The sequence below is a fragment of the Felis catus genome, chromosome C1 (genome assembly GCF_018350175.1).
Source record: "Felis catus isolate Fca126 chromosome C1, F.catus_Fca126_mat1.0, whole genome shotgun sequence".
NCBI classification, from domain to species: domain Eukaryota; kingdom Metazoa; phylum Chordata; class Mammalia; order Carnivora; family Felidae; genus Felis; species Felis catus.
Window position 1 is genome coordinate 214,210,790 of NC_058375.1, and position 26,472 is coordinate 214,237,261.

General features: G+C 49.3%; 1 protein-coding gene, 1 long non-coding RNA gene and 1 other non-coding gene across 8 annotated transcripts in view; 2 read left to right on the top strand and 1 right to left on the bottom strand.

The window, feature by feature from the left end:
- Nucleotides 1–8,476, top strand: part of EIF4E2 (eukaryotic translation initiation factor 4E family member 2) — a 30,617-nt gene extending 22,141 nt beyond the window's left edge. For all 4 annotated transcript variants that reach the window (XM_006935691.5, XM_006935692.5, XR_006583622.1 and 1 more), the window contains one exon: nucleotides 5,867–8,476. Coding sequence is in view for 1 of the 4 variants with exons in the window: in XM_006935692.5 (XP_006935754.1) it covers nucleotides 5,867–5,906 (40 nt within the window). In the remaining 3 variants the exon portion in view is untranslated. The remainder of the gene's footprint in view (nucleotides 1–5,866) is intronic.
- LOC109502937 lies at nucleotides 1,256–26,447 on the bottom strand. Of its 3 annotated transcripts, XR_006583630.1 has the most exons (4): nucleotides 26,312–26,447; nucleotides 11,820–11,985; nucleotides 9,386–9,519; nucleotides 1,256–3,457 (listed from the first exon to the last, which is right to left on the bottom strand). It is a non-coding gene; the product is annotated as an uncharacterized LOC109502937 (long non-coding RNA). The 3 variants fall into 3 exon arrangements; XR_006583629.1 differs by lacking the exon at nucleotides 1,256–3,457 and having other exon boundaries at nucleotides 8,271–9,519; XR_002161860.3 differs by lacking the exons at nucleotides 1,256–3,457; nucleotides 9,386–9,519 and having other exon boundaries at nucleotides 9,924–11,985.
- LOC111562084 lies at nucleotides 10,730–10,833 on the top strand. The gene has a single exon (XR_002745139.1). It is a non-coding gene; the product is annotated as a U6 spliceosomal RNA (small nuclear RNA).
- Nucleotides 26,448–26,472: the final 25 nt, after the last annotated feature.

Genomic DNA, 26,472 nt, shown 5'->3' on the forward strand with positions numbered 1-26,472 from the left:
CTTGTGACATACCTCTCAGCCACAGGCCCCCTCTTCCCAAGGGCGTGCCCTCTCCCCGTTTACCCCCAGCCTTGCCTCTGCCAACATGGAGCCTGCTCCAGCTTCTCCTCTTTGACTGGTTGGCACAGTCTCAGAGAAAAGCACCAAGTCCAGAACCACTAGATCGTCCTCCCAGGGTCATGTGTCTCCCGGTGGACCTCCGGGAGGATTGCTTAACTTACCGTGCCCGGGTTTTCGTTTGGAAAATGAGGTTCCCCAGACTAAAGTGTCTTCGATCTCTTCCGATGCCAACATACCATGATTATAGACGTGCCACAGATCCTTTGTCTTTTGCCCAGACGTGGCCGTTTCAAGCCATCTGGCAGTGTCCCGTGACTGACAGGACAGTTCCATGGGCTCTGGTGTGGGTTAGGTGAGAGGTATGTCCCTTGTCTGCTGGTGGTGTCCATCAAGTGTGAGCAAACAGTGGTAGAACCTGCGGGTCTCACAGTGAGAGTGAGCTGGGGCAGATGCAGGGGCGTGCTTGACTAGACCGTCACATGTCACTGGAAGGGAGAGGCCCCGGGAAATCGAAGGCTGGGTCAGCTGACACATTGACTTTAAGAACATTTGTGTTTCAGTTAATGAAGAGAGTGCCAAGTCCATGTCTGTGTCTCTAGCAGAGGGAATTGGGTCAATTTACTCTGGATGAGAAGACAGTAACTGCATGTGCCTGCGCTGAGAGCATAGTCCTGGGCGTTAACTACCCTCCCACCCCGCCATCCCCATCCCTGTGCAATAGAGAATTGCTAAAATTGGAACAGAATGTGTCAGCTGTAGTAGCCGCTTCAGAACTCCCCCTTCCCAGGAGGGAAATGAGGCTTTTTCGAGAAAAGGAGATCTGCATCCCTCAGACAGCAAGAGAGGATGATGACACAGAGGGACAGAGCAGGTGACCCGGGGTCTGAGTACTCTGCAGAGCTGAGTGATCGTTAGATAAACGGTCTCAGAAGTCCTGCACACACAGATGATGCCAGGCATGTCTTTTTTTAAAGCTTAATTCCTTTATTATAAATTCAATTTTTAGGCATACTAGATTTTTTAAATTGCAATTTAAAAGTTTTCTCTGTAAAATATAGTTAACAGGTCAGAGGTGGCTGCTAGTATCTACAAGGAGGGATGAAAAACAAGCATCGGCTGTAATGTTGGGTACACTGAAATGCAGGCTGAAAACGGCAGCTACTTAGAATAAATAAGTCGATTTCCAGAGGCCTGGTGCTATCATGCAGTTGTTTTAATCATTTTAATAACATTACCATATTTAATTACTTCTAGGATATTTTTTGGTTTTGTTTTCAATATCCCTAAAATCAGGGTGCTCACAGTGAATGTGACAAGAAAGATTTTGGATGTAGTTTAATTAGCAACGTTTACTTCGTAGAGTACAGAAAACGATGGTATCTTTAAGAATCAATAGCATCCATGTTCCATCGGGGGAGAAAAGGCTTTAAAATGAAATTGGAATAATCAGAATGGGGGAAAACTGTCCCTGCCCCTTCACTAACACTGAATCCCTTGGGAGAGAGATCTCTGAATTGCCTTGAAATCCTGTATTTGCATCGTTGCCGTTTTGCGGTCTCTTCTTTCTTGTTTTTGTTGCCCCTGTATCTTTTTTAGCTGGCAGATGAAGAAGCACTTCATGGTTTAGGTGTTTTCCTGCGTAAAGCGCAGCCTTGGAAGTCTAATACTTGGCGTATTAGAGTCTAAACAAAAAAACCAACTCATGTCATTGTCTTAAAGACTTGAAAAAGACTCTCTATTTCATCCCTATCGCGTTACCCCTGAAGGGGTGCTCTCAGCTGCTACGCTAGCTCTGAACTGCTCTTTTAAAGGTTCCTAACACTTTGGCTCCTCGTCCTCTTCACCTTTTCTTTTCCCCCTCCAAGGAGACCATGATCTAGGAGGAACTAAAAACTGCTATTTAAGTAATTGTTCTTGAACCACAAATACTTCTCAGTTGATCCGATATTTTATGCTATGACATATAGTTGCTAATATTCTAGAACCATTTCATTTGATCTGCATTACAAATCAGTATTGCCCTTTTAACCATGACTTCAATGGAAGTCCCAGTTAGTTGCTGGGGAGGATTTAGGTTACTTATATGTCTGGGCTGGCATGCACAGAGCAATGATCTGTGTTGTTGGGGAATGAAGTTGGCCCTCAGTGGGAGATTAGAGATGGAAACTTGCCCCACTGAACCTAGGAAAGGTTTGTAGTTTTATTTAATATACAGGGAGGGAGAGGGGTGGAAGCCAGAGCTGGCCTGTGGTGGACAGCTGATAGCCAGAGAATGTTCCTCTGAAGACTGTACGGAAGCCTGTAGGCTGATTTGTGAGTGCACTCTCAGATCCCCCTCCAGAGCAGAGAGTCAGGTAGGGCTCCTACTCGGTGGCTCAGCTCGCAGTTTTCCCTTGAGGACCCGGAATCACTGTGGCCACTTCCTGCAAGAATGGAGAGGCATTCCTTTGAGGAACCAACCACCTTGCTCCTGTGTTATCCACCCTCAGGAGCCTGCCTCACCCTCAGCTTATTCTTCCCAGAGTTGGAATTTGTCCTTTCTAGAGAAGCACGAAATGTCAGAGCAGATTAGAAAGCTGTTACAGAGTATTTGGGTAACAGTTTTCCCCCCAAATGCCTGGGAATGTGAAGCTGGAAGCCAGTTTGGATGGGGCGCTGGTATTTGTGTCCTGCTATCAGGATAAAGAGTCATCCAGTAGAGAAAGGTCTTTTTAATTTTTTAATGTATTTTAGAGAGAGAGAGACTGTGCAAGCAGGGGAGGGGCAGAGAGAGAGGGAGACATAGAATCCGAAGCAGGCTCCAGGTTCCAAGCTATCAGCACAGAGCCTGATGTGGGGCTCGAACCCATGAACCGTGAGATCATGACCTGAGCTGAAGTTGGACGTTTAACCAACTGAGTCACTCGGGCGCCCCGAGAAAGGTTCTTTTTGACCCCTCTCTAGCATTGTGGGTCTTTTAGCTCCTGTGTCCTGTGCCCTGGAGTGTAAAAATCCTCTGGGATAAACTAAGATACAGGGAAAAACTGATGTCTGAAAAGCCCCTTTAAATCAATACACTGGGCTCAATATGTTTATATATAATTTATATTTTTATTTCATAAATTCATAGATGAGGATGTAAAATTTTTATTTCCTTCTAAAAGGTCTCTTGAAAAAACGAAAACAACAGAAAAGCCTTCCCGGTCGCCCATGCTCCATCACAACATTGCTAGGTGGCTAGAGGGGCTAGCTTTTAGGAGCTCACTCTGGATTTTCTAAATTATAGTTTGCTTTTATGAGAACAGAAGCCCATCTTTTTTGAAAAATTAAACGTTGCCTGTGGCCTGCCACTCCCTTTCTTCTTTCTTCCTTCTTCCTTCTTCCTTTTTCTGTCTCTTAATCTCTCTGGCACTGCAGCCTGGGGTAATGGACATAACCAAGGATTAGTTCTCAGCTGGTCTGAGATGAACACATTCCTCAGACGACATCTGGCACCGAGCTGTTCTCAGCCCACTTTTTTTTTTTGTTTAAGAGAAGCTGGACCAGAGCCACCAGCTGCCACCAGCCTGTCATTGTCATTGTCAGCAGCCTGTCACCCATTCTCGTTGCTCTTTGTTTTCCTTTAAATCAAACTCTGGGGGAACTTAGCTAGATTGTCCTGGCTTCTTATTCTTCTCCCCTTTTCCACATTACAAATAAACCTTAGAATCTAATTGTGATTTCTTAGATTTTCTGACCGTGAAGAGATCTAGGACAGAAATAATTAGAATAAATAGTCAACGTCTAGATGGGAAAGTGTTGTAGAGCTCTTCAGTTTACCTGCCACAGACAGAATTTGTTTGTGGCCCAACCCCAGCACAGTACAGGGACTCCTCTAAAAGATAGAGGTGACCTGTTTACAGTGATGAGTTGTCCAGAAAGTTCTCTCTTCTGTATCACTAATGGATGAAAAGGCTGGGTCCAGACACTTGCCTGCTGTCTCTCTTACTCCAAAGACAGATCATTCTCCCACTGTTAGAAAATTCTGTGATTCTACCTTCCCACACCCTGCCTTTCTATTCACTCATTTTCCCCTGCTGGTTGACTTTTGCTCTGTGGGGAGAGAGGGAACTGGGTAGAGGGCAGAGGGAAGAAATGGAACAGAGCAGACTGTTCCTTCCTAACCACTCCTGTGTTATTAGAGGTTCTCTGACACAGTCTCAGTAGTACAGCGCATCATCCCCAAGGGGACTGGGAGATCACACACACATGGCCCTTACGCTTGCTTTTCTGTTTTATAGTCAGAAATGTTCCTTATCATCCTTTGCTAGTTACAGGTGGCACCTCGGTGGGATCTGTCCTTGTGAAAGTCCTTTTAAAAAAGATGATCACCCCATTAAGTTTTCTTCATGTTCAGTCTTCCCCTCCTTAGATCAAAATACTCAGTAGCCATTGATAAATGAGCTACATAGTCATGCATCCAGTTATAAAAATACTAGTGGACTATTGAGATGATATCAGTTTCTTCCCAGACAGAGTTTGCCTCCAGTTTCCCCTCTCAGTGTACTTGTCTACAGTCATTCATCTTGGGTAGTGAAGGCAGCCGACCGCCATCACAGGGGAGAGTCTGGTAGCCAGTTGCTAACTGGAAACTGCCATTTGTCTAGGCTGAGTCTATTCTTTCAGAATTACCCCAGACTGATAGCCATATGCCCAATAAATTGTAGCAATATTAAGATGGTCAGTTAAAGCTAAAGCTTCTCGAATGTCCTATCAAAACTAATGACTCAAAAATCAGGTTAATGAGAATTCCTGTTTCAGAATTTCAGGTATTTGAAAGTCTGAAGCTCTGGGCTACAGCAGAGGGCCTTTAAGGTCCTTTGTAGCCCTGAGACTGGGGGGTTCAAATGGCAGTGTGGGCTGCTGAGATGTTGGATTTCTAGTGTGGAGCAGGAAAGGTTTCTAGTGGGTGGCCAAGCCTGCCCACATCCAGTAGAAGGCAACTGAGAGGACGCCTCTGATGATGTGTCACATACATCCATGCTTCTCTTTCAAGAATTCTAGCTGAGTGTCTTAAGGGTACTCGGATTCACTTTGTGGAACACCCTTTTATAAGGAGCGATAAGTTTTGAACTAAAGATTTTTCGGTTGGTTGGTTGATTTTTTTAAAAAATACGTGATACAATCACATGGATTTTTTTTTTTTTTTAATGTATGTGTGTGTTTGTGTGTGCAAAAGAAAGGGGTTTCCCTCCCACTCTCACTCCATCTGCTCAGGCTCTGCTGTGCTCCCCCCACCCTTCCCCCGTCTGCTGCCCCACGTAACAAATTGTTGTTGGTTTCTTGTATAGCCTTATAGACTCAATGTCCATACAAGCAATGTGAACTCTGACCTTATTTCCCCCACCCCCACTTACACAAAACGTGGCGTACTATGGGCACACACTGTCTTACACCTTCTCAGTTTCTCCTGGAGAGCTTTCCGTATTAGTGTGAGCTTCCTTGGCTTGTTTTTTTTTTTTAAGCTGCACAAGTGTCCCATTGGATGAACGTGCCATAATATTCATATTTAACCAGTGCCCTTTTTATAGGTATTTGGGTTGTTTCTAATTTTTGGCTCTTGAAAACAGTTGAGTTGAAGTGTTCAAAGGGACTTGGGAGGCGGTTTGCTATGTTGGCATTAGATTAGCAAGGAAGGGAGGTTCTGGGGTAGGTATATCGGGAGGGCCCTGGAGCAGCTGAGTTCAGGCCTCCACCCCCACTCCCATCCCCTGCCCCATGTGTGTGCTGTTGCCTATAGAAGATCTGTGTATTGAATGCTCTGTTTTCTCCCATTTTTTTCTTTCAGGGACAATTCAAGCTTTCGAAATACAAAAATCACATTGTGAAAGTACACGAGCTGGCAATAATCCTTTTCTGTATGTGTGTGTTTGTCCGAAATGGATGGGAGGTCTCCGGCCGGTCCTTCCATCTGCTCACTGAAGGGACGTCCCCGAGCCGTGTGCTCCCCTTTTGCACTCATTCCTGGAGGACAGATTCCGCTAGACACCCTCCAGCATCGCTGACTTTATAAAGCGGAAAAACAGAAAACGTGACTTTGTAATAGACAAACTTTTTTTTAATGGGGTTCTGTGGGGGGGTGGAGTTCGGCCTTTTGTTTTGCTGTGTGCGGTCCAGATGCCTGTCGGGCGTTCTGTGTGCTCTCCTCTGCTGTACGAAGGGCATCGTGACCACGTGTACAAGCCAGAGCTGTCGACCGAGAGTTGTCAGTATTATGAATGTCTGTGCATCCAGGAAAAGCTTTTTGTTGGAGAGTCCCGGAATGGCTATAAATGCTCTCTTCTAGCTCTGCCATTAAGTTATTGGGCCATTTTGTTTATTTCTCTCCCCTTTTCCCCCAAGCCCACCATTTTCTGAAAATGTGTTAACTGATTTTGTATAGTCTCCTGCCTTATGCCCTCCAGTTCTACCCTCCTGTGGGACTCTTTCTTCTTAGGCACTGCTGCACTTAGAATTTTAATCCAGTGGGCCACACTGGTTTCACCGAGGCGGCTCAGAAGGTATGCCTTGGTAAATCAAACTGGCGCAGAATCCAGTTTGATTAGGAGCTAGGTTATAATAGCGGTTCCAAGTGCAGGATTTGGAGCTGAGGGCAATGTCTGAAACCAGATGAGCAGGGCCTGTGTGTCCAGCCTGTTGCATGACCCTCGTTGAGGAAGGGAAGCAAAAGCTTGGTTGTTGCCCAGTGTGAACACTTAATATGGTAAATTCTATGATCCCAAAACTGGGGCATCTGAAGAGGTGACCGTGATGGGTGGCTTTCTTTGCATGGCTGTGCCTGTCTGCAGTGGTTGAGGAAACCTGCTTTCGGTCCTTGTCGCCTGGTAGATAATGCTAGTAATGCGTGCTGACCCATGATGTCCAGACAGAAACCTCTGACAGGCCACTGCAAGCATGCTTTAAAAAAGACCAGTCAGGCATCAGAGAAGCCTGGTGATCTGACTCCAGAAGGACTGAAGTCAGAGAGGTCAAAAGAGCACCTAGGATTGAAATCAGTACTGAGTACGAGTCCCACAGCAGCCTGCAGGGAGCGCTGTCTTACTTGGCTCTTGTGAGCAGAGATCGCAGTACCTTAAATTAAGGCCTCTCCTAAAACCTGTCCTTGCCGGCCAGGGCCTTCGCCACCTGGTCTCAGAGAAGTCCTATGAGAGTAATAGGCGTTTCCTTATTGTATTTATATTACTCTCTTCCTACTTTCCAAGTCCTGAACCCCCTCTAATTACCACTGTCTTGGGACGCTTTTTCCTGAAAGAATGGGAGTGCAGGAGCCAAAAGGGAGGTGCTTCCATTACAGGTGAAGTTAGATCGGATAAGAAGATCTAGCCATGATTTAAACTCCAGGAGTATGAAGAATGAATTGTAGTGCCCAGATAATTGTGAAGGGCTCAGGCAAACAGAGGAGCAACATTGGCTAAAATGGGGAGCGAAGGCTGCCTCCTGAGTATTTGTCTAGACCCCAGGGAGGGCTTCACGTTTGCCTACACTCAGATTTGCCATGAGAATTCCAAAGAGAGCAGACGTTTGGGTTTGCCCTCCTTGGGGCATCTACCTGTTGTGTGTGTGCAAGCAGGTGCGCGTGTGTGTGATGTGTTCGTGAGGGAGGGTTCTGTCAGGCTGAGTGCTTGGGTGTACTGTCCACAGTTTTGCGCTTTTTTTTTTTTTTTTTTTTTGGTCTCATTCAGATTTTTTAATCTCTCGTGTTTTCTAGAACTGCTCATGTTTTCCTTCTTCCTTGGCATTGCAGTATTTGAAAGTTATCTTTTCCCATCAAAAGATGCTGGCCCTGTGCTGGTCAGAACAAGAGTTATTTCTCTCAGGCAGTGTCTTACCCGCAGGGCTCTCCTGGATATTCTGTCCAGCAGTTTTAAGTGGGAGGTTGAAGAGTCAGTTTAGCCAAACCACCCATTTTCCAAACTGGCTTGAGAGGTCCTTTTACTTCCTTTTGACTCCATGGGCCTCTGCTACACTGCAGTATGACACGGCAGTGGTTATGGTATCACCTACTCTGGGGACAAAGTGGCAAAAGGTGCGCCCAGACCAACCTCACCAACGTGGTAGGTTGCTGCCTGGAGATGGGGAGTCACCTGCCACTTTGCACAGGTGGGCTGTTGTCCCCTGACCCCTCTGCTGGATTTTCCGTTTGAAATTGGCCCCTACTCTCGAGGGCTCTTCTCATTTTATCCTTCTATTCATGTGTGTGGGTTTTTTTTTTTTTTCCTGTGACCTTGGCAGTGGCAATAATTATCCACCTAGAGAGAAGCTTGTGGTCCGCGATGCTCCAAGAATGAACTTCCAAGAATTTGCCAGTGGAGGGGCAGAGGCTGTGACAAAGTGATTTAGTGTTGCACTTTCAGAGCGATTGTCTACTGCAGTAATAAATGAAAACTATCCGCAAGAACCAGGTTGTGGACTCTTAATGAAGGGAAATGGGGGCACTGGCGGTGGTTGCTGCGAATTCTGCTCTTGCGTGCGTGGCCCGTTTAAGTCCATTCCGGCACAAAACGTGTAGGACAGTTCAGACAATGCAGTATCCTTGACATGTGTTCTAAAAATATTCTCAATTTAAATTTTTAATATCCAAATACAGTTTATTTTAATTCTCAACTTGGGGTGAGGACTATTGGAACAGGAGGAAATTCAAAGGATTAGAATTTGAGGAAATCCCCAAGTGCCCGTGTGAAAAACCATGGGAGAAAGAGACGTTGCAGAGCCTCGGTCATTGTTGATGAAGGATTTAAACGATACAGTCTTGGGACTCCGTTTCAATAGACAGAAGCTTCCTGTATCTGTCAGTCATGGTCCAAATAGAAGACAGAACCCACGCAAGTCATGTTAACAATAGGATAGGATTTTTTGACAGTGAAAGAACCAGGAAGTAGCAACTCCAGGAAGAGCTGCCTCCGGATGGGTGCTCGCCCGGTGCTGGTGTCGCTGGGGCACAACAGAGCGGCTCCGGGGGGGTCAGAGGGTCAGAAGTGACGACTGGGTCTGGCTGTGGCTCTGGGAACGTGCTGCTGCTGCTGCACGGGGTGATGCTGATGGGGACAGGAGGGAACAGGTCCCTTTTCTTCCTCCGGCACTGAGGCCTCCCTCAGGTGCATCCTGCTGGAGAGGCCCAATGGGATGCCAGCTGGCAGAGCAGAAATGTCAGCAGAGTTCTGTGCCCAGCATCACACAGTTAAAAATACTGGGCGTGAGGCTGAGAAGAGCTTAGTAATTGGTAGAGCCTTCCCCTTTAGCCACACAGCATCTGTACACACCCCTTGACATACATTTGAGCTTTAATACGATCACAAAAGCTACTTACGGTTTCTGCCCAAGATGTAACTGATTTTAAGAAGATGGACGCACTCTCTCCCAAACTAAGGAAGTGTAAAACCCAACAATCAATGTATGGATCTCTGGGCCATGTCGATTCCTCCCATCCAGTCACAGTCTTGTCTGAGGAGAATATAGGATAACAGAATGAGACCTAAGCCCTACACGGTAGGGGCGCCTGGGGGGGCTCAGTCAGTTGGGTATCCATCTGTTGATTTTGGCTAAGGTCATGATCCCAGAGTCGTGGGACCAAGCCCCACATCAGGCTCTGTGCTGAATGTGGAGCCTGCGTATGATTCTCTCTCCCTCCCTCCCTCCCTCTCTCTCTCTCTCTCTCTCCCTCCTCCGCCCCTCTCCCCCATTCTCTTGCTCTAAAAATTAAAAAAAAAAATGGGGAAAAGTAGACTACATGGCAAAGTTAGCTTCCAACAGAAACAGCATGAGATAATGAGAAGGAGTGAAAAGGAACGTGTGTGTGTGTGTGTGTACACAGAGAACAATCCAGAAAGAATATGCAGAGTGTGTTGTGAAGCTGGAGTTGATATTTATAACCGCTGTTTCCACTACCTGGTCTCTATTTCCTTTGCCCTCAGCCAGGAGGATCTCAGCTGGTCAGAATCCTTTTGAAATGGTTGATCCAAACCTTCATTCCTAAAGGGTCTGAATTAATTGTCCTGCCTTTATTTTTTTTAGTTTTTCATTCATCGTTGCTATGTCTGAGAGGGACCTGCAGGATTTTCTAGGTTCCAGCCACGGTCTTCCCTGCTCCTGTTGTATCGCAGCACCCAGACTTCCCTCGGTAATACTCTCCAGCCAGTAGACTAATCCCCATACTAGCTTGTTGGTTCAGTGTCCTGATGAGCCCCAGATAGCCAGGTGAGCCTCAATATGCAACCCAATGGAGCCATCGCTGGGCGCCTGGGTGGCTCAGCCTGTATGCGTCTGATTCCTGAATTGGCTCAGGTCATGATCTCACAGTTTGTGAGTTCGAGCCCCGCTTCGGGCTCCGCACTGATGGCATGGAGACTGCTTGGGCTTCTGTCTCTCCTTCTCTCTGCCCCTCCCCAGCTGTGCGCATGTGCATGCACGCACTCTCTCTCTCAAAATAAATAAATTAAAAAAAAAAAAAAATGGAATCATTGCTGTGTTCCCTGGTAGAAACATTCCTGCTCTGAAAACCAAAATCTCCAAGTCAGCAGAGCCACTCTGAGTGGACCCGTGAGAGGAGCCGCTCCCACTCCCATCCCTGGATTCCTGGACCCATGAATTCTGGTTGGGGGAGGGTAGTAAAGGCAAAGCATATACCGCAGCCTTTAAGGCAGAACTCTGCCCTGTGCTCGCTTCGGCAGCACCTATCCTAAAATTGGAACGATGCAGAGATGAGCACGGGCCCCGTGCGAGGCTGACACGCAAATTTGTGAAGCGTTCCAGATTTCTCTCTCTCAAAAAAAAAACCTTCGGAGGGAAAAAAAGCAGAACTCTGCCCTTTCAGGATGTCATGTCCCCATGGCATTGTAGCTGAGTCTTCCATGGGCCATTTCACTCTTCTATTTATCCAGCTGTTTCTGCGTGGTGAGGGATGCGGTAAAAACCCGTGAGTTACGTGATCACAAGTCCATTGCCTGACTTCATTTGCTGTGAAATGAGTTTTTTTAATTAAAAGTACTATGCAGGATGCCATGCTGGCAAATAGGCATTCCATCAGTCCACGGACGGCCGTGCTGGGAAATGCATTACGGGCAGGGAGAGCAAATCCACATCCAGGAGACGCATCCACTCGGTTTGCCAGAGGCCAACGGAACCAAATCCAGCCCTCTTGCTTTTCTTTGAGCTCCCTGGCCACCTGGATGGCCTCTGCGTTTGGGTATTTCTCATCTCCCTTTGTCTCTGCCCCTGGGCCCTGGGTCCGCTTTCCCTGAGCTACGGTCCTGTGTGGTGCCAGTCGAAAGTGTCCCCCGGGCCTAGTTCCACATGACCCTGACGCTGAACTGCCCTCTAAGACCATTCTGACTCAGGTTCAAATGTCCCGGACAAATAATCATCTCCACCCCCGCAACTCATAAAAGTACAGCTCTCTGACGTGTCTGCTGCAAAAGAACAGAGTCCACAGTTGGCTTCTGCAGACCTCAGAATGTTCCTCCAACACTGGCCTCCTGCCTGGGAGCCTGAGCAGTGTGGTGCGCGTGGTAGAGACGAACAGGAAGCCTGAGGCGGTTCCCTCCCGGAGCTCACAGTCGGCAGGGGAGAAGCCCCAGGACACAGCAAGTGGGGTGCAAAGGCAGGCGTGCAGAGTGCCGTGGGGCCACTCTGGGGGGCTGTGGTGTCCCAGGAAGGCCGGGGAAGAAGCAAGGCCTCCTGGAGGATTTGGGGCTCGAATGCAGTCGGCAGGTGCCCGGGCCGGCGGGCAGGTAACCCTCTCTCACCCGGACTCTGCAAGGTCAGACGTGGGAGCGGTGGGCTCCGTGCCGGAGGCGTTCCCGCGGTGAGGCTGCCACCGCGTGCAGTAAATGGTCCCAGTCGATGAACAGTTCGTCGCGCGAGGCGCTGGGATCACTTCGTACACACGCTTTGCTTAGTCTCCCAGCGACCCTGTGGAGAGATTGTTATGGTCCCCTGTTTACAGATGAAACAGCAACTTGCACAAAGTCATGTGTCTTGTAAGGACAGAGATGGAGGTTGACCTTGGGTCAGCTGAGCCCCGAGTTCCAAACCTCCTCATGCAGGGAGGCTGTGGCTCACCTAGTGTGCAGGCCTTCCTTGGACTGATGGCACACGGTCGGGCCCAGAGTGGACCCAGGCCCTCTGGCTACATACTGACCCCTGCTGCTGCAGGGTGGTCCCCGTGGGGGAGAGGCCCACCCAGCCGGCCACAGAGAATCAAGAGAAAGCAAGCAGGGCCCCAGTAAGGGGCAAGAGGGCATAGTCGTGTGCTGGCGGGGTGACGTTTATATCCTTCCCCTAATCCCCCGCCATCCTTCCAACCCCAGACCACACCTTGCGGGTTCCACAACCACGAATATCTGCCCAGATTATTCTGTCTACAGTAGCCCATCACCTCGTCAGAGCCTCTGCACTGGCTTTGCAGGAAGCGAATTCCCACCCCGAGAGCAAAGCGTCCAAGTCTCTACACATCGCTCCAGCCAGCAAACCCAATGAGGTTTGTACCCAGGGACTGACCTGATCGCTACCTTGACCTCCATCCGGGCAGGCAGGGGCTCAGAGCACCCCTCCACCGACCACACTCTCAATCAGCAACCCGAACGGACAGAGAAACCTGAATCAAGGAGGTCCAGACCACGAGCCCAAGAAGGCAGGTGGACCAACCAGATGTTCCGCAGCCGGCAGATCTTCCTGCTGTCCCCGGCTGGAGGATGGCTAACGTTGACGCCCCAAGAGCCAGAGGCCCGTCTCAGCCTTGGCCTCATTCTGCCCTCCCCAGACCACTCTTGCTCCCCTTCAGGAAGGTTCCTGGAAGGTGGTGGGAGTCCTACAGAGGCTGAGCACATGCTGGTCCCCCACCCCCATGATCTGTCTTCTCAGTTCTCTTCTCCCTCCTTGAAGTGTCCGCCGTGCCCAGCTCCTGCCCCCCGCCCCGCCCCCGGGCTGTGGTCCTGGCCCCCCCATTGCTGTCACTAATTCAGCTGCGTGATGCCTTACTCTTCCCCCACCCGACCCCATGCACACCTTCTGTCTCTTGATGGTTCCCACTTGGCCCTTTTGACCTCCAAGCCCTTCATTTCAAGAGCTAGGGGGCTGGCCCCTCCCGTGAGACAGAATGGCTAGAGGTCCCTGCCCTCCCCTAACATGGTGCTTCTTGGGAGACTTTCAACAGGCAGCCGAGGTTGGGACCACAGTCTCGGAGGGGCCTCCTGCCCTCCTTCCCACCTGCCGACGTCTCCCTAGCACCCCCAGTGTCTTCCCCTCATGTAATCAGTGTGTTCCCACCGCCCCCCCCCCAGCCTCCACAGTCCCACCCCAAATAGTGGCTCACTCTGATGTGGAGGACAAGGTAAAAGAAATGTAGAAGAAAAGAAAGAAAGAAATACCCTTTGCAGCCCGCTGACAAGTGCTTGAGACAGAGCAACCTTCCTCCGGGAACACAGCTGCCTCAAGTTAAGACTTTGCTAGAGGCAAAAGGCAACCTTAGCTCGCCATTGGCCCGACCTCCAGGATCCTCTAAGGCTTCTTTAATACATAAAAAAATACATAAACTTTTCTATAATAACTTCATATAATATATAAAAGCTTCCTTTATCTCTACCCCTGCCCTAAGATACATGCTAGCCCTCCAAACAGATGGCCCACTGATACACATCTGCAGGGTCTCACGACTGAGGTTTTACTAGACAGGAGTAAATAACCGTATCCTAACAGAAGCCAGCCCCTCGAGGTCCTGGAAACCTCGCCTCCAAATTCCTTAGAGACTTAACGCTCCCTAAACCCGCCCTCACTTGAAAGTATACAGTCAGTCACGCCCCCAGTGCAGCTGTAGCCACAGGTCCTGTCCCCGTGCTTTAATTAATCCACCTTTTTGCACCAAAGATGCCTCAAGAATTCTTTCTTGACCATTCACTCTTGAACCCCAACATTTCACATCAACTCGACTGAGCCCAACACTGCTGACTGAAGGGCTGCCGTATTTCTTCAGTTAGCGCCCTCCTAGGTCATATTTTGGCCAGACTGAGTCCCTAGGGTGCCCCAGATACACCCTTGTTCTTCCTGCCTGCTGTTGGAAACCCCCCCTCCACCCTTTGCCCACCTCTATCACCCTTCCAATATTGCTTCCTCCAGGGAGCCCTCCTGGTCCCCTCCCGCCTGAATTACAGACTCCTTGCATTCCTATAGCGCTGGGCACATGCCAGTGCCCTTGTCTGTTCCTCCTGCTGGGGGTGGGTTCTGTGATAGCAGGGGCCACTCCCTTGTCTCAGGGGCTGAGTTGGAGCGGACACCCGCAGATACTGGCTGCCCAAAGAACCTTTGCCAAAAGCAGATGAACAAAATGCCTTAGTCATGGTGGTATTCTGCACAGCACTGCTTCTGCCCAAAGAACTCATTTGACAGCAAATGAAGTGCAGCTACGGGGATTGTGCGAGAGGGTTTCCCTGGTCTTGTGGATGGGCCACCACCCTGATGCGGGGCGTGAGGCTGTTGATTTCTGTGTTTGAGTTTTGTACACTGGGGATTCATGAATTCTTACTGCTTGTAGTAGTTGTTCGGATGATTCGCTTGGATTTCCCAGGGATGCAGATAATCTTATCTTCTAATAGTGAAAGGGTTCCTTTCTCCTTTCAGATTTGTATATCTCTCTCTTCTCTTCCCAGATTGCATTGGTTAGCACCTACAGTACATTCTTTTTCTTTTTTTAAGAATTTTGTTTATTTTTATTATTTTTTAATATTTTATTTTTAACTATTTATTTTTCGAGAGAGCATGCACGCACGTGCAAGCAAGCCAGGAACAGGCAGAAAGACAGAGAGACAGAGAGACAGAGAGAGAGAGAGAGAGAGAGGAGAGAATCCCAAGTAGCCTCCATGCCCAGCATGAAGCTCAACACAGGGCTCGATCCCACAACTATGAGATCACGACCTGAGCCGAAACCAAGAGTCGGACGCTTAACCGACTGAGCCAACCAGGCGCCCCTCCAGTACATTCTTAAATCATGTTGCTACTAGTGGGCTTTTGCTCTTGCTCCTGACTTGGCGGGAATGCATCTAACAGTCTCCATGAAATACCATTCTGAGTTTGGAGCTAAGATATATTTAATCCTGTTAAAGAAGAGAACAAAAAGTGTAAACGTTGCAGGGCAGAGCTCACGGATTGTGAGAAATAGACCCACGGACCCAATCAAAGGGGCATTTGGAGACTCGGAACACAGTGAAGCCAGGCTTTACTCAACATTCTTGCAAGAGAGGGTGTCTGATGGACAGGCACACTCGGGGAAATTACAGCAGGCAATGTATCTCCTAGCATGCAAGTCCCTCCCCTGATTCCTCATTGGATGAGCGTTACCGAGGCAAGCCCCTCCCTTGATTCCTCATTGGCTGAGTACTACAGAGCTTACAGCCTTACCCAGAAGTAGCCTATGCCCAGGTAAGGTCAAAAATACATTCCTTGAGGTGATGCACAGACTTCAGTTCTTTGGCACATACTCAGGCAAAGCCCTCAAAAAACAAGCCCACTAAATGAAGAGGGGGAAGAAGAACCAGGAAGTGAAGTGTCTAAGGGTTTGGGACTCCACTGAGGTGGGGGAGGGGGGGCTCATACATATTTCCAATATGTAAACCTACTGTTAACTAGACAGCACAACTTTCATTTGGTATTTCTGAAAATAAATCATCTCACTTGCTTCTCACATGGATGTACAATTCTTTTAGCCAGTTCCCTTTATATAATGCACATTTGGTTTATTTCTAATCTTTTGCTAATCGGAATAAACCTGCAATAACTAACTGGCGTATATCTCTATCATTTTGCACATGTACAGTCTCTGCAGGATAAATCCCTGGGAGCGGAACTGCTACGCAGGGTCAGAGTAGAAGGACTTGATAATCAAGGCCAAATTTCTCACCAGCTTACACGCTCACCAGTGATGTGCCTGTTTCCTCACAGCCGCACCATGATATTGTGATTTATAAGAGATATATATATATATATTTGGTCATTCAGACAACCAAAACATATTTTGCATATTATGTTTGGGTTTCGCTCTTGGCTCATAGCTCCCAAAACCTTTGGAATTTGCTGAGCAGTAAGAGTGATGGGAGCATCTTTTGGTATGACCCTCAGTGTTTGTCCTCAGTTCCTGAAATCTATTCACAGCCACAAAGGTGAATGGGTGTCTTGTTATTCACAAACCCTTTTCTGGGGTATGTTAATGAGCGGCTTGAGGAAAGCACCTCAATCTGAGGGCTGGTTGCCTGGGAAACCAGTGTGACTAGCTGGCTTCCAGGGAGGGAAAGAGGCTGGGGGCTGATCACCAAAGGCCAAGGATTTGATCAATCGCACCTCTGTAGGAGGCCACCATAAACCCCAAAAAGGTGGGGCTTTGGAAAGTTTCCAAGCTGGGGATGCTTCCTGGGGAGCCAGGAATGTCGGTCCCAGACTCCTCAGGGACAGAAGCTCCTTTGGCACAGAATTTGCCCTATGTATCTCGTTATCTGGCTGTTGATTCATATCCTTCAATTCCTCGACAATCCGGGGAGTTAACAGGTTTTCTGAGTTCTGTGGGCCATTCTAGCAAATGAATCGAACTCAAGGAAGGGTGAGTAGGGACCTCTGATGAAAAGCCAGTCGGTCAGAAGCATAGGTAGCAACCCGGGCTTGGGATTGCTGTCTGAAGAGGAGGGCAGTCTTCTAGGACTGAACCCTGCACCTGTGGGTGCACAGTGTCAGAACTGAGTGGAACTGTAGGACACCCAGCCGGTGTCTGAGCATTGCTTGCTGGCTTGGGGAGCTCCCGGCCCCCCCCACACACACACACACTGGAATTAGGAGCAAAACACAAATACCTATCAAATGTGTATCCTATAAAACTTTTGATTTATGCTAATTTTGATAAGTCAAAAAATAGCTCCATGTCATTCTTATGAGTGAGACTGAGTTTCTTTCATATATTTAAGAACGATTTGGTTTTGCTTTTCTAATCATAAATATATGATTAACGGTCAAGAGACCATTTTTCTATTAAATTGATGGATCGTCTTTTTCTTATTGCCTTCTAGTAGTTCTTGGTGTATTAAGGAGACCATCCCTTTGTGATATGAGCTTGACCCGTGCAAGGAGTCCAGGGAGGCTCACCCGATGTGATGAGAGAAGCCGCCATTCTGTTGGTGGCCGAGGATGGGCAAGAGAATCCAGGATGGGTTGTATCTTCTTAACAAGAAAATCTGTTTATGCAGGTAAGCTTGGCCCTAAAGTGGCTGCCGGCATAACTCACTGTGGAATCTAGGGTACAAGAAGACAAGGTGCCATGAGGGCAGTGCATTTCTGCCCCCCATCCTCTCAGTGGGAGGAGCTACAATGTGTCTTGCTTGTGGCAGCTGCTGATAGGTCTTGCTCCGCCGTCTCCTGTTCCTCTGGACGGTGTGAGCAAGGGTTCTGGCCATGATTTGTCGACACACTCAGTTCCTTTCTCTGTCCAGTAATCACTGTCTCCTATGGACAGCCCTCCGCTCTGATCTGTCGGGTTGTCGAGTGCTTTCATCTGCTGCCCCCCCCCCCAAAAAAAAAAATCACAGACCAGCAGAGGAATAAGTATTCTTTTCTAGATTGTCTGGTTGTGCCCAAGACGTTTTCACATCCAGAGTCTTGCAGCTATCTTTTTCTTAATGTGTATTTTTGGGAGAGAGACAGCAATAGCGTGCACGTGAGCAGGGGGGAGGGGCAGAGAGAGGGAGAGAATCCGAAGCAGGCTCCAGGCTCCGAGCTATCAGCGCAGAGCCCGATGTGGGGCTCGAACCCATGAACTACGAGATCATGACCTGAGCTGAAGTCGGACGCTTAACCGACTGAGCCACCCAGGCGCCTGATGCTTCTATCTATTCAAGTTGGCCAGTCTTTCTTTTTATGACTTCTGGAGTTTGAATCCTACTTGAAAAGGCTTCTCCAGATGTACTGACAGAGAAAGGCAAAGGTTTGGAAGAACCACAGGTCAGCGGTGGAGAGATGGGAACCAATCGTACCGCCACAGAAGGGATTTCAAGGAGGGCCGGGCTTGCCCCAAACCAGGAAGGAGCAAGTGCAGGCAGGGGCTCCAGGTTCAGGAGCTGGCCAAGCTGGTGAGGCTGCAACCAGAGAGCACAGACCAGAGAAGGGTGCTGGCAACCGGTACCTAACGCGATTGGCCGACAGGCCACAGGAGGCAGGAAGAAGGTGACTCACGGCAGAGCAGACGGAGTAGGAGATTCAGAAAAAACTGGAAGGAAAGGGCCACCTGTACGTGATCAGCAAGACAGCGGTTCCAGGAGATGGCAGAGACCGGAGGGTGGGCAGGGAGAGGTGGCTGACGGAGGGGAGGCCGAGGACCCACGAGGGGAGATATGTGGGGGCAGAGATGTCTTCCCTGGTGAGGACACAGGATGAAGCGCAAAGGGAGATCACAGCCACGGTAAAGCTCGCCTGCTGGCCGACACCATCGCTTAACTGGACACACCTCGTCCCTGAACGTGCGCCCTGCTCACCGGTATCTGAGCCCAGGCACCTGAGATTCTAACAAATCACTGTCCTAGCTTAAGTCCCTGTTACTTTCCTTGATACGGAAGGTGGCGGGGGGGGGGGGCACGAATTAAACAAGACAGGGAGCCCCCGTGGCTCTTCTGAGCCTGGCCCCCTGATTTCACAGCCTTTGTCTGAGGCCTCAACTAGCGCAGAGCAAGCAGTCCCCTGAGCAGTGGTCACCTTAGATCCCGCGCAGCCTCAGGGCGGATCTAGGCGCCAGCCTGGGCTCAGAAGTGTCGCTCCAGCAGCGTGTCAGCTCACCTGGACTCCAGTGTGTGGTGGCAAAGCATCTGCCAGGTCAAGGGCGCCTGCAGATGAAAGCCGGCGTCTCCGAGAACTTCAGCTTATGGAAGCCTTCCTGCAACATGCAGCATTTCTTACTGCCGTCAAAGAGCCCGGTAAAACGCTAGCAGCTGCTGGAGTGAACCCTACAGTGCCGGGTTAGAGGAGGAGATATCAGCCTGAGAGTATGTTTACTTAGCTGCACACACATATGTACACAGAGAGAGAGAGACCGCAATAGATACAGGCGTGCGTAAACAGCATCGGCGGGTCTTGCTGATATCTTGGGCCCTGACAGGATGTGACGAGGACACTTCACCTCTGAGGTCCTCTTCCCCAAATCCACAACCTGTCTGTTTCCTCACGAGAAAAGATCAGAAAAGCCCACAATGAGGGAGAGTCTACAAAATTCCAAAACACCTGACCTATTTAGTAATATTCAATGCTATTCAAAAGTGTCAATGTCATGAAAGACCAGAAAAGACCTGGAAACTGTTACAGATTAGGAGAAACCAAGGAGACATGACGACTAGATGTAACATGGGATCCTGGCCCAGAAAAAGGACGCCAGCGGAAAACCTGGGGAAATCTGGATAAAGTCTGACGTTTAGCTAATGGCAGTGTACCAATGCTAATTTCTTGGTTCTAATCAATGTACCGTGGTTATGGGAGATAGTAATATTAGGAGAAGCTGGGTGAAGGGTGTATAGGAATTTTGTGAACTATCTTTGCAACTGTTGTGTAAATCTATACAATTATTTCAAAATAGGGGCGGCTGGGTGGCTCAGTCAGTTGAGCGTCCAACTCTTGATTTCGATCCCAGGATCATGGGATCAAGCCCCATGTTGGGCTCCATACCGAGTGTAGAGCCTGCTTAAGATATTCTCTCTCTCTCTCTCTCTCTCTCTCACTCTCTCTCTCTCTCTCTCCCCCCACCCCGTGCCCATCTCCCTAATTCACGCTCTCTCAAATTAAAACAATAAACAATTAAAAAAAACAAAATAAAACTATTTCAAAATAAAAACTCCAAGGGGCGCCTGGGTGGCTCAGTCGGTTAAGTACCGGACTTTGGCTCGGGTCATGATCTCACTGTCTGTGGGTTTGAGCCCCGCATCTGGCTCTGTGCTGACAGCTCAGAGCCTGGAGCCTGCTTCGGATTCTGTGTCTCCCTCTCTCTCTGCTTCTCCCCAGCTTGTGCTCTCTCTCTCTCTCTCTCTCTCTCTCAATAATAAATAAACTTAAGAAAATTATTTTTAAAAAGTCCAAAATCTTGCATGGGGGGTGATTCTTGATTTAAATGCCTCCATCTTGCTCCAAGGTGGGGCCTGAGATCCTGCTTCTCCAGAGCAAGTTCCTGAGGCTCCATCAGTGCCAGTAGCAAGGCACTGGCAGACAGGCCTCTTACTCTACCCACCAGGCTCCCCTACCCTGATCCTTGTCCTAAGTCAGCACACAGCTTGCAAGCGCTTTTGGTTCCCAGCTCTGACTGGGCAAGTTTAGCCTGACAAGAAATGAATGTGAGCCCCGCTTGGTACGTGGGAAACATTTTGTGACCTCAGGTCAAAAGAGACCACGCTAGGGGCACCTGGGTGGCTCGGAAGGTTAAGTGTCTGACTTCGGCTCAGGTCCTGATCTCACAGTTCGTGAGTTTGGGCCCCACATCGGGCTCTGTGCTGTCAGTGCAGGGCCTGCTTTGGATCCTCTGTCTCTCTCTCTCTGCCCGTCCTCCACTCACGCTCTCTCTCCCTCTCTCTCTCAAAAATAAATAAACATTAAAAAAAAAAAAAAGAGTGAGGGGCACCTGGGTGGCTCAGTTGGTTCAGCGCCCAGCTCTCTGTTTTGACTCAGGTCATAATCTCATGGTTTTGTGGGTTCAAGCCCAGGTGTGGTTTGCGCTGGCATAGAGGAGCCTCCCTGGGATTCTCTCTCCTTCTCTCTGTCCCTTTTCCACTCGCACTGTCTCTGACTCTCTCAATAATAATAATAATAATAATAATAATAATAATAATATTTTTTAAATGATCCAAGTGACTTAAAAAAAAAAAAAAAAAGACCATGCTTACGAGGCCGAATAGGACCCACCCCCCCCCCCCCGGCCACAGCAGGAGGAAAAGTGTTTAGGACCCCAAGTGGCAGGTGGTAAAAAAAGAAGCCCCAACGAGGAGACACGGCTCCCGAAGGACCAGCAGAAAGGAGACAGGTGGGCAGCCCCAAGACTAGGAAGCATAACCCACTTTGCCCATCAAGGAGCCCCTCCTGATCCCCCACTCTGGGTGGGCTCTGGGTGGTCTGCACACGTCAAAGCGCTGGAGTCTAAATGAAGGAGGCATGATGGGCCAGTGGTCAGACCGTCCCCTCCCGGGTTAAGGCATGCTAAGGTGGTCACAGATCCACCGAATCACGGCCAACAGGCAGGAAAGGGGCACCGTACCAACACTAAGCTGGGTCTCTAGAACAACTATTGGCAAGATGTAAACCCAAAATGAGCCGAGGCTTGCAAAACTCACCACACGCCATATAAAAGACCGTCGGATTGGTGATCAGAGCATGAAAGGAACTGGGGGCAAATGGTGTGAGATTAGCAGGGGAAGAACAAACTGCCTTCTCTGTTGGAAAACGGGTCAACCCAAGGGTAGACCAGATGGCTGTAATCGAATCTGGGAGTCAGAACTGAGGACGACGGGCTGACCTCCGCTGCCTTCTGGAGCTGCCCTGGCACCGGTGGCAACGGGCAGCCTGCCGGTTTGGCCCCGAAGGTGCTAAATGTCCAGGCTCTGAGCCCCGGGCCAACTGGGAAATGCTCACGGCTTATTTATAAAATGATGGCTCAGTGGTAAGTTTTTCCAGACTGCAGCTGCCAGGAAGGGGTAGACGGGGTGCTCTGAGACCCACCGTGAGCTACACAGGAAATTCCTCAAGACACAAGTCAACGTGACGTAAGATATCAACTGGCCCTGCACCTGTCGTGCCTCTGCCTTCTCTCCCAAGACCCAGAGGCCCAGGGCTCACTAAGTACCTCCTGGTCGTGCCCTTCCTTCCACCGCCCTTCTCCCCTCCAGGCAACCCGGCGCCCCTCCCCTGTGCCCAAGCCTCCCTTCTCACCGGACAACAGCACCATTATCAGATGCCTCTCTGCACACACTTTCTCCTGCTTCATCTCTACCAAATACACTTCATCCCTCTTTCTAAATGATTTCTTATTTTTAAAAAAATGCTCATTTGGGGGCACCTGGGTGGCTCAGTCGGCTAAGCGTCCGCCCTTGGCTCAGGTCATGATCTCACGGTTCATGGGTTTGAGCCCCACATCAGGCTCTCTGCTGTCCTGGCGGAGCCCGCTTTGGCTCCTCTGTCCCTGTCTCTCTTCTCTCTCTGCCCCTCCCCTGCTCACTCACTCTCTCTCTCTCAAAAATAAATAAATACATTTTAAAAATAAGTAAAATTTAAAATGTTCATTTGATAAACTGTGGGGCATCCATACAATTGGTTATTATTCAGTGATAAAAAGAAATAAGCTATTGGGGCGCCTGGGTGGTTCAGTCGGTTGGGCGTCCTACTTTGGCTCCGGTCATGATCTCGCAGTCTGTGGGTTCGAGCCCCACATCTGCTCTGTGCTGATAGCTCAGAGCCTGAAGCCTGCTTTGGACTCTGTGTCTCTTTCTCTCTCTCAAAAATAAATAAACATTAAAAAAAAAAAAAAGCTTCTATCAGGAGTGGTTTGACTTTCATTAAATGCTTCTTCATAGATATCAAGTGATCTTTTCTTTTCCTTTGCTATATTAATGGGACAAAATTCATGAACAGGTTATCGAATTTTTTAAAAATATTTATTTATTGGGGTGCCTGGGTGGCTTAGTCGGTTAAGCGTCTGACTTTAGCTCAGGTCATGATCACTCAGTTCGTGGGTTTGAGCCCCGTGTTTGGCTCTGTGCTGACAGCTCAGAGCCTGGAGCCCCTGGAGCCTGCTTCGGATTCTGTGTCTCCCTCTCTCTCTCTGTCCCTCCCCTGCTCATGCTCTCTCTCTCTCAAAAATGAATATTTTTTTAAGTTTGTTTGTTTATTTGTTTATTTATTGGGGGGGGGGAGGGCAGAGAGAGCAAGAGAGACAGAGAATCCCAAGCAGGCTCCGCACTGTCTGTGCAAACCCCAACAGGGGGCTCGAACTCATGAACCATGAGATCATGACCTGAGCCAAGATCAAGAGCCAGACACTTAACTGACTCAGTCACCCAGGGGCCACAGGCTATCGAATCTTGAACCATGTCTGCATTCCCAGAACAAAGCTACTCGGTTGTGAAGGTTCCTTACTGAGGTCAAATGCAGGATTTGATTTGGTAACATCTGCACGCAGTTAGCACCCCCGGCCAGACTGCTCCGAGGGTTCCCCCTCCTCTTCGCCATTTATTTATCTTCTTCTGCACTGCTTTGTCTCTTCCCAGCTGAAAACGACTTCCCACGCCCCCACCCTTTGTCTTTCTCTCCTTCCCTTCCCAGCCTCTGAAATGAATGGTCTAGGCCAGCAGGCACCACTACCTCACCCCCTCTCTCCCGAAGCCCAGAAGCCACTTCCCGTCCTCCGCATTCTCCCTGGCCTCGGGCGACCTCATCTCACTCGGCTTTCTGGGTGGGCTTCTCCGCCCCGGGGTTCCCTGCCCCCACTTCTCCGTTCCTCCCAGGACCACAAGTCAAATCCTCCCCTTCTGCCCCTCTTTCTCTGGGCTCTTCCCACCATCAACAGGATCTCGGATTAACGTCCAGGCTCTTGCTTCCTCTCCCCACCTGCCCGCTTGACATGAGATGTCACTGTCACCCCATATTCTGCAGGTCTGAAAGAACCCGTCACCCCATGTGGCCTGGACTTGGGAACAGTGGCACCCCTCTGTCGCTCCTGCAAGTCCTCTTAATTTTCTTGGGCACGCTTCTCATAGCCGCCCTTTCCCCTTGGTGCCTGGAAAGCTCTCTTGCTAGCACTGATGTCACTATGTAGCTGAGCCTTTGATACATATTCTCATTCTGTCCCTCCAAGCCCCGAGAGCCTGGTAACAGTGATCCCATTTTACAGATAAGGAAGCTGAGGCTTTAGGAAAGGAAGCAATTTACCAGATCAGGTATCCAGTAATTTCGGAGCCTAAGAAGAGGTGGGGATGCCTCAAGGCACCCCTTCCTCAGCGGACCCTTCCCTCCAGGGTCTGTCCCAGGTCCCTGGATGTCTCACTGTCTGGTTTGTCTCCTGCTCCATTTTCTTCCTCAGCTGGTGATGAAGTCAGACACCCAAACACTAACCCACAGCCCCGATCTTGGAGGGAATTAAGGACCAAGTGGTCAATGATGGTACCTGGCTAGTTTAGTCAGTAGAGCATGTGACTCAGTCTCAGGGTTGTGAGTTAGATCCACATGTTGGGTGTGGAGCCTATGAATAGAATAGAATAGAATAGAATAGAATAGAATAGAATAGAAGACTAATAAATCTTAAAAACAGAAATGGACCAAGCTGTCAAAATCCTGTGGCCCCCAAAGTCTCAGCCCCCCCTTTACCATAGAAAGGTGGCTTTTGGGGAGGTGGGATTTCTTGTTGTGACTCCCCATTATCTAGAAAAATAACTTCAACATAGAAGTTTAATACCTGGGGGCAAGCGGTACAGGACAGGTGGAGTGGACACAGGCTTTGGGGTCAGGAGCTTGCTAGCTATGTGGCCTCACACAGCTCTGACCTCAGGTTCTCATCTGGGAAGGTAGTGATTCTCTACCCCCTGAAGCTCCGTTAGGATCAAGTAAAGTCCCGAGTAAGCCGGGGCAGTGCCGGGGACGTAGTGGGGATCAATGAGCCGCAGCGATTACCAATAAATGTTGGAGCTAAGTGGGGGCCATGGTTCCTGTGCCCCAGGAGAGCGGAATGTTAAGGGGCACGGCAGCGCCATCTGGCGGTCACTCCCCTTTGCTGCATTTCGGCCCTCTTCAGGGAAACCTACAGAATAAGTCAAGGCCACGGATACCCCAGGACCCTGTATCCAGCAGGGCTGGCCTCTGGGGGCCACTGAGAGAGGATAAGCAGGGCTTGAGCTATATGGGTGTCACCTGGAGTGTCCAGGTCCTGTCTCTTCCCACCTTCCCACTAGGTGTGAGATTTTAATGTCACCCCAGATCAAACAGGTCTGAAAGGGAGCGCATCCTCCCCATTTCCCCTTCCAGAAGTCTCCTTCATCTTCCACTACTTTTCAACAGAGGAGAAATTGACTAACTCCGAAATAACTTCTTCTGCTTTTAAATGATTCTTCAAGTAGGGGCGCCTGGATGGCTCAGTCAGTTAAGTGTCCATCATCCGCTCAGGTCATGAACTCATAGTTCATGGGTTCAAGACCACATAGGCTCTCTGCTGTGAGCACAGAGCCACTTCAGATCCCCTGTCCCCCCCCCCGCCCCTCCCCTGCTCGTTCTCTAAATAAATAAATAAATAAATAAATAAATAAATAAATAAAACTTTTTTTTAATCTTAAAAAAAAAAAAAAGAGGCGCACCTGGGTGGCTCAGTTGGTTAAGCATCTGACTCTTGGTTTCAGCTCAGGTCATGATCTCACGGTTCAGGGGCTCAAGCCCCACATCAGGCTCTGGCAGTACAGAGCCTGCCTAGGATTCTCTCTCTCTCCCTCTCTGCCCCTTCCCTGCTCGCTCTCTCTCTCTCTCTCTCAAAATAAACATCAAAAAAAAAAAAAAAAAAGAGAGAGAGAGAGAGGGAGAGAGAGAAGAAAAAGAACAGCACTGGCAGCCACCACAGTAACAATTAATGCTAGCAAGAAACATTATGAAGGTACACACTAAAACTAGTAAAAGGGGGCAAGAAATGGGAATCTTACATGGTCTCAAAGTTTCACCCCACCAAGCATTTGTCAAACGCATAGGGAATAAGAGAAACTCTATAGTGTTAGAATCTGGCAAGTACCACCTCTATCAAGTGGACTGCTATTACCACCAGTCGTGGGACAGAGGAATATCAGGTGCCACCTACTAGGTGTGTTTTTTAAAAACTGTAAGATATTTCAAGCACACATGGTTATTTGATATATGTACACATTGTGAAAGAATTCCCCCTAGTTAATTAAACACATCAGTCACCTCACGTAAGTGTTACCTACTTTGTGTGTGAGAACGTTTAAGTTCCGCTCCCTTAGCAAATTTCATTTACAGTATTTAACCACCCAATTTCTGTTCCGGTTGGGCGCAGGGACGCGGGGATTCCTCACCACGACCACTAGGCGGCACTGCGGGTTGTAAGTCCCCCGCCCGGCGCGAGGTGTGAAATCCTCTACCGCTGAAGCCGGGTTTGTCCCGGCGGAAGAGAGAATCGGGACCCGAAAGCTTGCCAGACCCCACGGCCTCCTGCAGTCGGGGGGCCAGGGGTGTTGACGTCCGCAGTCGCACTCACCTGGAACGGCGGAGACAGGGGGAGACGCGCCGCGCGGCTCCTCGGCTGCGGCCTCCCCGGCGCTCACCCGGCGGGTCGCGTGCGGAGAGTGGGCGGGGCTACAGGGGCTGCGCGCAGGTTCCGCGCGGCACTGACCCCGGTGTTTTAAGTTAGGGCGCACC